The sequence below is a fragment of the Centruroides vittatus genome, unplaced genomic scaffold, assembly GCF_030686945.1.
Source record: "Centruroides vittatus isolate TY-2023 unplaced genomic scaffold, ASM3068694v2 contig_651, whole genome shotgun sequence".
In the NCBI taxonomy this organism is placed as follows: domain Eukaryota; kingdom Metazoa; phylum Arthropoda; class Arachnida; order Scorpiones; family Buthidae; genus Centruroides; species Centruroides vittatus.
The window spans coordinates 492,446-506,100 of record NW_027122405.1 but is presented as its reverse complement, the minus strand read 5'-3'; the positions used below and the strand labels follow the sequence as shown (position 1 = coordinate 506,100).

The 13,655-nt window shown below is 30.7% G+C and overlaps 1 protein-coding gene across 1 annotated transcript in view; it reads left to right on the top strand.

The window, feature by feature from the left end:
• The first annotated feature begins 11,681 nt into the window (after positions 1-11,681).
• Positions 11,682-13,655, top strand: part of LOC136979879 (probable sodium/potassium/calcium exchanger CG1090) — a 37,831-nt gene continuing 35,857 nt past the window's right edge. Inside the window, exon 1 of the mRNA XM_067275903.1 lies at positions 11,682-11,758. Coding sequence (XP_067132004.1) covers positions 11,732-11,758 — 27 coding nt within the window. The 5' untranslated portion in view covers positions 11,682-11,731. The remainder of the gene's footprint in view (positions 11,759-13,655) is intronic.

Below are 13,655 nucleotides of genomic sequence, written 5' to 3'. Positions count from 1 at the left end.
TTAATTAATAAGTGATCCATTCAATTGTTTCGTGCTTGTGAAATATTTCTGTTGTATATAATAGAGTGTACAACAAATCAAAGTTTTGGCTAAATAAACGTCAACAATGTTATCAAAAATGTAAAGATATATCAAGATGATTTCAAAGACCAACACATTAATTATTCTTTAGTTTTACTCTTAGAATATATCTAGTCTTGGTTTACTCTATCCAAAAATATACACATAACTTACATATACTATATATATGTATCTTATATACATAGAGAGGAGCCTCATAACCTACCGCCAAATAGCAGAGAGTTAAGGGAACCAAGAGTCACAAAAGTTTGGGAACCACTATCTTATCCCATTAATGTGTTGTCTATATACAGTAAATATGCTTTGTGTTAACTAATTAATAAACGTTAAGAATCATCATTTCATAATTCGAGATAAAAATCTTTCTTGATAAATAAACATGTTAAAATACTTGTCTAGCTGGATCTAAACTTAATAATGAATGAACATAGTTCTGTAAATTACCTTATGTTAAACAAAAAATTTATATTGAATCCGTATTCTAAAAGGTCCTATTGAATAATATCACCTCACATAACTTTTCTTTTATCTGTTAATGTATCTAAAAATACAGCTCATGATTAAGATTTAGAATCTCAATTTATTGATTCACAAAGGCCTTAGAATCTCCATCCTTTGATACGAATAATAAAATTTAAATTCTAATTTTTTAAACATTATATAGTCTTTTGTATAGTTCTAATTCTTTTATTAAAGATTAAAATATTTCTAATTTTTTTTCGAAAAACGAAATCAATTTTAAATATCTCCTCAAGCCTGAAAATATTTTTTTTTAATTTATCTTTACAATAAAATATTTTTATAATTTTTTTTCTTCAATATTTTATATTGTGGTAAAAATTCTGTATTAAAAATGTAATTTTATAACAGGCATTAAAAAGAAAGAAAAAACTAATACGTAAACACAATTCTTCTAAATATTTTATAATTTTATATTCTCTTTTATATATTTTACCACTTAATTTACATATAAAATTAATATATCCTTAATATAGCCTACTATTTAGAAAGAAGCAACAGTATAATAAAATCCTTATAATACACTTATAATACCTGCTTTGCCCAACTTTTCAGCAATTACTCTCCAAGTTGTATCCTCCCTGGCATTATCGCTTAATTTTTTATGTTGTTTATCATTATGTCTTTCCTGTTTTTGAATTAAAGATATTAAAGCCTCGTCATTCATTTCTGCAGAAAGAATTCGCCTAATTGTAACAGTCAGTCGTTCGATAATTATCCAACAATGATATATTTAACGATCATTTCGATCACCCTTGTATGTCGTACCCGTCGGTGTCAGTCGCTTATTCACACCGTACTTTACATAGGTTATAGTGTAAACAACATTTTAAAGACGCGAAGAAATGCGTGCCATCGAATTTTATATCGGATAAGCAGTTTACAGGCATGGTACTATGCCCATAGATTTCCCATAAATAAATCTTTCCGGGATCAGATACATCATCAGATATGATAAAAAATTAATTTTTTTTAAAAATTAACTTAATTGAAGATGTTGAATTTAGATTATTTCAGATATTAGTTCATTTGCAAATAAATCAGTAAGTAGAGTAATTAGACAGTTCATTGAAAATAGACGCATCAGCAATGTCTAACAATCGAGAGTCACGGCACCAAGTTAAAAAGTCACTGACTGACTATATATACAGAAATCAGAGTTGCCGATTTTCGGGGGTCAATATCTCCGCCCCAAAAGCCTGAATATTTCGTTCGAAGGATACTTGTTTTCTTAGGTAGTGTGCAAAATTTCACGTTTTTTTATAAAGGGGCTGTCGAAATATAAGCAATTAAAATTGCAAAAATATTCAGAAAAGCTGTATTTTCTTCTTTTCTTCATCCGGCATAGCAGACGCTTCTAAAGGAAAAAAAACTACTGGTCTAGAAAGCTCAAATTTTGAACTTAAGCCTTTCTCGTTATCGGCGAAACTTCCGGGTCGATAGGCCAAAGTTCACGGAGCTATTTTACTTTTACGGCTTAATTTTACGCTTGTAAGGATAAAATTGGATGAAACGATTGATTTTTATTCAAAATATTATCCAGAATAACAAAAGCTGGAATTTATGAGAATTAAAACTTCTTATAACGATTTTACTAACGACGTATCGAAAGCTTTCGATCGCGAGCCCTGACTAAACTGTACTTACAAACGTCATCGTCTTATGTCTTGATGTAATAACACAATCATTAACCAAAAAACAATTGATCCAAACAAAAACATCTGAGATGTAAAGGAATTTTTTCTTAATCAAATTGAAGACAAGTCTGCCCAAGAGGGACCACCATTTATTTTGCGCTCCAGACTAAAAACATACACATATGGCGACAGGCCTTCCTTTTTAGGCTTCATGTCGCCAAAGGTAAAAAAGTCCTTTAAAAAACACAAACATCCAGTTAAAACTAGGAGTCGGTGACACACAGACGTCTTACTCTTTAACCATCCAGCCAGTGGGTGTTTCCGCTTTTTTATCTGCTGGAACAAGCGCTGGAAAATGCAAATTTTAAAGCTGCACCCTGGCGTCGGTATTTTAAAATTTCTTTTTGTCGATTTTTCCGACCGATGGCGAGATTATTATTAATCAAATTGAAGACAAGTCTGCCCAAGAGGGACCACCATTTATTTTGCGCTCCAGACTAAAAACATACACATAAAAGAGTAAGACGTCTGTGTGTCACCGACTCCTAGTTTTAACTGGATGTTTGTGTTTTTTAAAGGACTTTTTTACCTTTGGCGACATGAAGCCTAAAAAGGAAGGCCTGTCGCCATATGTGTATGTTTTTAGTCTGGAGCGCAAAATAAATGGTGGTCCCTCTTGGGCAGACTTGTCTTCAATTTGATTAATAATAATCTCGCCATCGGTCGGAAAAATCGACAAAAACGAATTTTTTCTTGTTTTTCTTCAGTAAAGATAGGCTTGGAGTTTCGAACTTAACTCGATATGAAACTTTCGTCTGCTGTTGCTTTAGCACTTCTAAATAGCCCAACGCAACGAAGCGTTCTCATTTCATTTGTAAAGCGTTTGTTAAAGCGTTCACGGATGAACAAACGTCAAGCGACTGTTCCAAATGTCAAAGAGCCGATAGTGCGGAAGAAGGCGATGATTAGGTCACCGCGAAGCTCCTTCCAACCAAGAACCCTACTTTGAATAACTGGATCGCTTAAACATCAAGATCTTTGTACGCCATATCAGATTCCTGATGTCGGCGACACCTGGCGTAGGTTAGTAAGTAGTTAGTAATGCGCCGAGGTTTATTTAGGGAAAGTTACATCCAGAGTGGTTTCCCGTTGCCTTCTCTGGGGCGCGATGTTACGCAAGGGAAAATGCCTTCCGGGAGGTCTTATAAGGGAAACTGACCCCTATTCAAGTGTTACAAACACGGAGAAAACCCGGAAAACTCCACGTGACCAGCCCGTCCGAGCGCGGCGCGAACCTGTCACCGAACTCCCAGTGTTTAGCGACAGAACCACTCGGCCACTGATGGGCTGAATCTCAAGATCAAAATTAAGAAATTTTTTCTATCTTGGTTTCGGTTTACAAAGTCTGATACCACTACCACGACGCGCCAACGCGTAGAGCGAAAATGACCTTAGAGAAGCTGGTCATTTGGGTTGGGAGGTTCTACCTTATCTACCTTACAGCCTAGACTTGTCTTCAACTGACTATCATTCATTTCACACCCTGCAGAACCATATTCCAATATACAGTTCAATTATAATATCTGACTCTTGAGATTTTCTTCAAAGTAAAACCTCATTCTATGCTCATGGAATTAAAAGCTTGCAGCGGTATGATTGATAATGGTGATGATTAACTACAAGATTGAACTGTAATCATTATTCAGTTAATTATCATTAAGTGTTTTTTTCAAAATGCCTACATTTCATCTATAAAACCTGATGTATGTATATACTGTATACAATATATATAGTATATTACAGGCCTATATACCGTATATAAATAAATAAATATAAGCCTATATATATTAACTCGTTTCACCATGCTCATCGTGGGTTCGGCCAGGCCCACAATGGGAGCCCCGAATAAATTCTGAAAATGAACAAAAAGTTTTTTCTGCTTAGATTATATTTTCTTATATATAAAAAGTATAATTTGCTTATAGAAAGCAAATTCTATACTGAAAGCTGCCGTAAATGTATAGAATTTTTGATTCAATCATGGTAGAGAAGAAATTTGAATTCAGTATTGAAATTTATATTCAAAATTTTAAATATCTTTCAGGTATATTGATTTATATGCATTAATGATTTATAAACAACAATTTGGCATTAACCTGTTTCGGTTGAAATGGAATTTGTTCCGCTCTAAACCACTTAGATATGGATGATTTCAAATAAGCATTTCCTTCCAAATTTTTTCTCTTATTATAACTAATTATATTTAAAGCCAAAATGGACATCGTACTTTCCGTATCTAAATGCCAAATTTTTAAAAATGAATATATCTCATATCTTTAAATTATTGATTTACAAATAATAATAAAATATTTCAAATTTAGTTAAGAAGAAAAAAAATTATCGCACACGACTATTCGTAGCCTATAATGTGTATACGTGGACGAGCTGCCTCTCGGGATGACATTTATGGGAAACTGGCTCTATTTAGGTTTTTTTTATTACTTTTTTATATCTTGTGGGCACTAAGACGCCTTTTTAATCATATACTTTTCCTTTAACAATATAGTCGTGGTGGGCATCTATTAACTGCTTTCAGGGGAAGTTTTGAATTAAAATAACACGATTTCCGGTTTGCATATAGTTAATTGGTGCCTCCTACCCCTATGCTTTCCACATCTGGTCTTGGTTATTATCTATCTAACTCCGTTCTTGAGATTAAGGAAAGATAAACGGACGACAGTGGGCATTTATAAATCTACAATTTTTTTTCAAATTACAGCCCAATAAACAAATTTCATTAGCGAGGTTGAGGCCGAAGTTTTAAACGCGAAAACGTGTACTTCGGACGTTCAGCGCCGCTTTCCTATAAGCCGAGATGTTTGACAATGGTGTTTGGAAAGTCAGTGTAATCATGCTCGACATTCCAAACGCCATTGTCAAACTTCTAGGCTTACAGGAAAGCGGCGCCGAACGTCCGACGTACACGTTTTGGCGTTTAAAACTTCGGCCTCAACCTCGCTATTATGCGTGTAAATATTAATAATATGCTACAAGTTCATGTAAAGTTACTGGAATGTCTTTTAAAAACGTTTTCTTCTCTGTAGGCACTAAGACGGCCTCTTTTAGCAAGCCCATTCTGGTTCGGTCAGACCCACAATGGGACGGCCGGGTGGCGAAAGATGGGACCTCGACATACCCCGACGAACCGCCCCCAAAAAATTCCTGAGGATTTTTCGACCCGTCTGGATACGATCCCAGGTTCCCAGAGCGGTAGACTGATGCCTTGACCGGTTGGCCATCGGGTCGTCTATTAGAATGTTTATGATTTTAAATGTTGATAAAGGTAGTCTCGTCTTACAACAACAATAGTTAGTTGCGTAATATCATTTGTAACAAGGGTTACTGTCATTCTAACGGTTCCTATGTACGGATGTAGTTTTTACTGTAGTTTACTGTCTTAAATAAATACGTACATATAGAAATTACAAAGAAATGCTTACAAAATTGAATCAGATTTAAAGAAATCAACAGTCACGTTCCACTGAGTACTGTTTTTTCTCTTTTTTAACTCCTCCCACCCTGTGGGCGCTAAGACGGCCTTTTTTGGCTTGATGCTGGATTTCACGACGGTCTAAGCTCTGAGGGTTTGTAATCAAAGTGGACAGTCTTTTGTTGATTAAGAACCAATAAAGTAGAGAGATGATATCATATGTTCTGTATGTAATGCAAATTCTCGATCGGATCATCTCGTACAAATGTAAAGTGGAAAATATTCGAGCCACGATAAATAAATTGTAGAACAAATGTTGTAAAAAGCAACCATTTGAAAATATTACCTATATAAAAGTTGAATTAAAAGTGTATAAAAAATAAATACTTTACGAAATTTTTATATGAAGAAAAATTGGAAGCGGTTTGTTTTCTGGAGTAATGTATAAGAATTTGTTGTATAAAATATGCCTAACAAATAATTTCATTACATCGAATTTACTTATTCTAGAAATTGTAGATATTTCGCTTGATTTAAAATAATAATAATAATAATAATAATAATAATAATAATACACTGTGAACTGTTGAACTGTAAGAGAACATTGTTCGACGACCTTCAGAGCACCTCAGCAGAACTGCAACATCTAACGGAAGTAAACTATAAACAGGTCTTAAGGGTTTTGTGCTCTATCATTGCAGAAATTTATATCAATAGGATTAATCTCTCAATTAGTTCTGCTTGATTTTTACAGTTTTTGTATATATATTTCCTTGGTAGGATTCAAATGATATCGTAGAATGGGAGAAATACTCAACTATGTCCGTTCCACTTTTATTTCTTTTCAAATATATTTTTCTTCCGCAAGACAATATTATCTGCTGTTATAGTCAGTTGGCAAGATTTCCGGTCTCTTAGTTTACAATGAAAGAAATTCTTATTTAAACCAGTGTAAAGATGACTTTAGACATGAGAATGAATTAGACCATTTCTTAATACAGTTGTCGACACGGTATGATTAAGCAACAATATTGTTGTAACAGTCTTCCGTGATTGTGTTCTGAAAAAAACTTGTCCCTCCTCTCCTTTACACAATAAATCCTCATTTCTTTAATAAACAATACTTGCTTATCTAGTAGAATAAGCAGTATTATTGATTACAATACTGGTTTCGGTAATCTGCGAGAAGTTTGAAAATAAAGATCAGTTCAACCGTTTTTGAATTTCTTAATTTTTTCAGTTCTATGACCGGAAATTGAAAGAATCTTTCGGATTTACAGATTGTAATTTAAATTTTGAATTTTGTGCTGTGTCCATCATTTTTACAGTAATACACGAGCTTGAGTATAAAAATGTATAAAGATGTAATAATTTACAGAATTTTAATGCCGCATTCTATAATTCAATATAAATAGTTGATTTTACAATGTCATATGCTCTCCATCCCAATTTGTTTCTTTAAATGCTAATGCTAATTTTGTGTTCTCCTGGAATTATAACATTGAATCCGCTGCTATTAAGTTTAAGTGGATATTCATCTTAAATATAAAATAGAATATAGTTAGTAGGCCTACTATATTTTATTTTAGTATTATTTTATATTTACTGATGAATCAATGGTTTTGTAAATCATGTTTTTCCAAGATATTTGTTTTATTTTAATAGGCTAATTTTAATAGGCTAATAGCCCTAAACGCTGTTTATCCTTTAACTTCAAACTTTATTTATAAATTTCTTTCAATATTTGAAAATATAAAATTGTCAACTGAAATGACTTACACTAGATTTTGGAGAGCCAAATATTTTAATTAAAGTTGTTATTAAATTAGCCTTACATTAAATAAATCTGAAAAGAGCAAAGTGATTTACCAAAATGATTTATAACTTAAGCTCAAAAATTTTTATCTGGCGTTTAGTTTATATTAAAAAATATTTCGGGATATAATTACTAGAAACACGAATAAAAATAAATAAATATATTATCAGATAAAAGATAGAACATTCTTTTGTATAACGTATAGGATTAATGAGATTAGGCAGCGCAACAGTTGGGCGATCTGTTAACACGGTGCCTCTCGAGAGACTTTGGTGCCTCTCATGAGAAACTGACCCCTATTGAAGTGTTAGAAACGCATGGGCGTAGCCAAGAAGAGGCATGGGTGGGCACGGCTCCATCCCCAGTTAACCTGGTGCCCCTCCCCAGAAAATTACAGCCTCTACTAGGCCCCCATAACAAAACCCTGGCTACGCCAATGTAGAAACGTGAAGAAAACCCGAAAAACTTCAAGTATCCAGCCCATTGTGAAATGCGAACCCAGTGTTTAGTGGTTTCATTCATTCGGTCACAGTTTTAAAAATTCTATAATATCTAAATCATGTAAGAAAACCCAATTTAAAATATATTAATTTTTATAATTTCAATTCGCTTATCTAGATTCAAACAAAAAATTTATTTATTTTTAAAAAAATATAAGCAAAGGAATGCACTATGCGCATTCCTTTGCTTCAATCTGTTTAGTCTTTTAGTTCCTTTGGATGAGATTATTATACAAGTGCTAATAGTAGGGGAAGAAGCTAGAATAAGAGATATTTTTCGTATGTCTTGGTTGTATTTTAATCTCTGTTTAGTCTGTACATTTTGGCAATGTAAAGATTTCGAATTGATATAAAATTTAAGGAAAATATAAAACTAAATATATCTAACTACTTTTATATTATATTTCTGACTCGTAAAAAACACAAAGATCCTAGTTGTGAAAATCATGCAATGTTAACCAAGCAAAACTAGGTTGAAAACAACAAGTTTATAATACATTGGCATTTCTGGATCACTTGATGTTGATATTATTAACAAATTATGGTTTTCTTAAATATATAAAAATTGTAATTTTTAATAATTTTCTAAATAATATATTGCGAAAGTGAATTAATTTATCTTTTCTTTTTTTATTCAGTAATTATCATCACCTAATCAAACTATTATTTTTATTGCCTACGCTTTGACGTAAAAAGAATAATAGTGGGTTGAACTTGTTTTTTCGTACAAAGAACCAATGGGTGATTATCCTTTACTAGTCCAGAGTTCATGTTAGTCATGATAAACTATCACTGTTTTATCTCGAAAATTTGTCTCAGAAATCGATCTTTCTTTTTTTATTAATTCATTGCAAATTTAGTAAAAGATTATTCAAACCAATTTCATTTGGTTTGAACCTGTTTTGTTGTTTTATCAAAATAGAAAGATCAGATAGCGTGTTTACTATTATACCTATTTATATACATAAATAATCATATCTTGTATAGAACCTAAATATTAATTTAATTAATTAAATTATTTAAGAATCCCGATTATCCGAGTCTAGATTAACCGAGGTTCCGCATTATCCGAAGCATTCATATTAAAATGTAATTACAGTAAATGTAATGTTAAGAATAATACACACTTTTATTCTTAAAACTATTGTAGGCATACGTATTATCTGTATAATAAATGATATTAAAATTGTTGTTCTTATAAAGAAAAGACAAAGTGATATCCAAATGTTATATAATAGGTAATTTTTAATCCGAAATGGTTGCGGCCGTCCGTTGTATCCGAGTTTTTAGTTATCCGAATAATCGAGGTTTATATATTTTACATAAAAATTACAAATTACATTACTGTTTGATCAGAAATAATAGGTCTATAGTTAATATCACGGGACAATTTAAAATGGCAATATATCGTATATTCACATGATTATCCAGTTAGTTGGAGAATCGTATCATGCAATTCTACGATAGATATAAAATAAAGATAAATTTGATGTTGGAATGAATTTTGAGTTCATGATCATTTTTATAATTTTAAAAAGATATATAATCTATTTTCTTATCTATTTAATTAATTATTTGATCGAAATTTATCAAATCACATTAAAGATCCGTAATTTTGTGTTATGAATGCCTATAATTACGGTTGGATTTATGAAAATAAGGCGATACAGCTCATGTAGACTTCAATCTGCCAAGAGGTGTCCTCCGGTAGGCGTTTCTATAAGAAATTGGTCCCTAATTAGGTGTTAGACACGTGAAGAAAACCGGAAAACTCCACACAATGGTCTATAGCCCAGGTAAATCTTAGTTCTAAATTATGCCGTTACGGCAAACAGCGCCAGTCGCGGCAACTGGATTTGTCAGTTTCCAGCACTTGTCACATTGTCTTTGTTCAGTATTTTCGTTTTCTTGGTTAATAATGGAATGCAGTATATGCCATTAACATATGTAAAACATATGTTAATGGCATATACTGCATTCCATATGAAACATAAACATATGAAAAACAAACATAAAAAGGACTATAACAAGGCTAATAATTTTAAAATTATTTAAATGTAGTTTGTGTTTAAGTAAATATCAGAAAAAACAAGAAATATTGTCACATTTCGACAAGGTACAGTACATGACATTACTATATCTAATAATATTCAGACATTTAATTCATTTGCTGATTTTAATAAATGAAAACAGAAATATGAAGTGGAAAATACCGTTAAGTATATTATAATGAGTGATTTAGAAATAAACATTAAGCCCAATAGTTCTATATATTATAACTGTCATAGATCATAAATTTTAAGTCCCCCGGTTTTACTCATAATTCCATATCATAATCTTACAATATTAATTTTCTATAAATAATTCATTTTTAAGCAAGGTGTCTATTCATAAATTTATTTTATTTTCACTTGCAACTAATAATTTCGAACAAAGAATTTTTAATTTATAATAATGAATAGAAAACGCAAGTATTGTACCGATATATTTTAAACTAGACTCACTACATTCCATTTTATTTAACGTATAACGAGTTCAACAACGTTGACAGTATGATAAACAAATGATAAGGCTTGTAACTACGACCCGAAATTGACAAATGCAGTTTCCGAGACTGGCGCTGTTTGCCGTAGCGGCATAATTTATAACTAAGATTTACCTGGGCTCTAGACGCTTGTTTTTATGTTTAAATTAGTTACTCACTTTTATTACAGAAGACTTTTTACTGATGACAAAATTAAGATAAACATATTTGTTATTAACCGAAAAATTGTTCTAGCGAGTCGTGATTGTTCGGTCGAGGACCGAGGTACAGAACCACTGTATTTGATTAATACGATTTTGATATACGCGGTAGCATCGAGGGATTAATTAACCGTGTTATTCAAGGGATACCTGTATATTTATCTATACAGGTATCATATACAGGTATATATACCTGTTATTTATATATAGAGGTATCTTCTTGCGTAATGTACTGTACATACTTACGAATCCCTTTTTTATAGTCTGCGGGTGCCGCTGGCCATGTATGTATTTATTATTACAGTATTAATTTAACGATGAATGATTATAAATTTAACTTACAAATTAGCGTTTTTATAAACTATATGTATATAGTTAATATATATAATTAACTAAGTTAGAGGATCATTGTTATAATATACTGTATTATAATTTGACTTTAACGAAAATCAAAATAATAAGTTATACTTAATATAAAAAATTTTATTTTATTTTAAAAAATTACATATTAAAACAGAATTTTATATTATTAATTTTTTAAAAGTTTTTATTTTATTTAAAAATTATTACAAAATTATGAAATTTTAGCATTCAAAAAAATTGATGAATATTATAAAAATAGTGATAAAAATTTGTTAAATAGCAAAAATAACAAACAAATATTAATTTTAAATTCGTTTATGTGCAATATTGGATAAGATAAGTTGTAAAAGACCTCCGGAACAATGGATATTGAACACACCTCTGTTTATCCTCGGATCGTCCTATCGGATGGCGAGTAGTCGTCCCCGTGATCATCACTCCCCCTGATCATGTCTGTCCACGTGGAGTAGCGTTATCGGGGTGAAAATCAAAATTACATCATTAATTTATCAATTTTTCTTCGTATATAGGTGTGGAAAAACATTAATAATCAAGTAGAAAAGTGAAGACCATCGAAACCATGTTTATCGCAAAGAACTCCGCTTATGTAAGTTCATATTTATAACTTATGAAAAAACCTTCGATTATTTATTTGTAAAAATAAATAAATTCACTTTAACTAAATTTATTAATTAATAAAATATATTGATTTTTAGCGCTGAATTTTTAAGCCATATAGTTATGTAATGTCGATTAATGCAAAGAATCTAGTTTATTGTAGGAAATATGAACTGCCACAAGAATACCCTTTAATCCTCAATATGATCGATTAGCATGAATGGATGAAGAACGAAGTCCCAACTCATACTGCTAATGACTAATTATTCAGGTCTTGTTGTTCGGTTTTTGGGTATTAATTAACGTTGGTATTTTCATCCCTGTCTCTCTGGAATGGAGCAAATAGACATTAGAGATGTGTTAAGAATACAGGTGAAGTTAATGCCCAGTTATAATACTCAGATAATAGATAATAGAGATTCGAATCCAGATCCCTCATAGCAGTAGGTTAACATCGTATTATTCGATTGACAGTTATATATTGCATAAATTTGAATAAGACATATACCTAAATATATGAAATAAACGTAGTCTATATACAATATTTTAATTAAACTAATATAATTTAAAAATTTAGCGCAAAAATCAGTGCATTTTAATAATAATTTAATTTAATTAAAATAAATTCTGGAAATTTTAATTACGAAATTAAATACAACTACATACATTGTAATTTATTATTAATTTAATTTATAAAAATTTTAATTAATTAAATTTGTGCAACATGTGTAGGCTTTATAATATATATATATATATATAGCCTATACATGTTACAAAGTTATATAAATTTACGTTTATAGAACATAACTGATTCTTGTAAATTATAAAGACAAAATATGCAGTATATATTACAATTACATAAATAAATTATATGTTATTTTTAAATTTATAAGCGTTTTATTCAGTCAGTTTATTTATAAAATTTTTTTAAAAAATCACTATTAAAAGTTATAAATGTATATCAGTAAATATTTTTCATTTTCAGTTAAATTAAATGCTAAGTAAAAATATAATAAAGTTGCAATTAATTAGATCTTCAATTAGTAAATTAATTGCGTGATTATTTTTATATAAATAACCAAAGATACGCTATATATTATGTGACATTTAATCTCTATAGAGTTGTCAATATTATAAGAAAGAAATATTGAGATTTCATATTGACGCTTGCTTTTAAACGATTACTAATTCTAGATAAGATATGATTACAATGATGTCACGAAGTTTTATAGACCTTCTTGCAATTCGAACGAAAATTATCGAACTAATCTCGCTGGATATAAAAGTGTTAATAGTATCAACGTCATCTGATATGATGTAAATGTATATAAATAGCGAAAATAATATAAATTTCATAAATGAAAGATAACTTTAAATAGATAACAATTCTTTAAAATTTAATACAATAACTTTATCGCAAGGTTGCTAACACGAAGGTAAGTAAACTTGCAGTTAGCCTTCGCGTTTGCAACTTCTTCGTATCTTTGATAGTATTTAATGATAATTCTGTAATGAATTATTTATAAATTACTGAATATTGAGCAGCAGTGTATCTAGGTATCATCATATAAATATATTTATAAAAAAACAAATACATTTTATTTTATTTTTCATAAAGAGAAGGCATATTATAGATAATAAGCTGTCCAATGAAGAGATGCAGAGAACATAAACTTGAGCTGCAAAGGAACGTGTCCTAAGACGTAAACCAGAGATTGTTCATGATAATGATGATAATAATAATAATAACTTTTCTGTTTTTATTCTTATTCGAAAATCTAAAAGGCACAGAGTTGCTCATAACTGAAATATAGTGCTGGATTGCCCATTAAGCATATTAGGAACCCGGGTTTCGGAGAACTGAAAAAAATATACAATTTCAACGA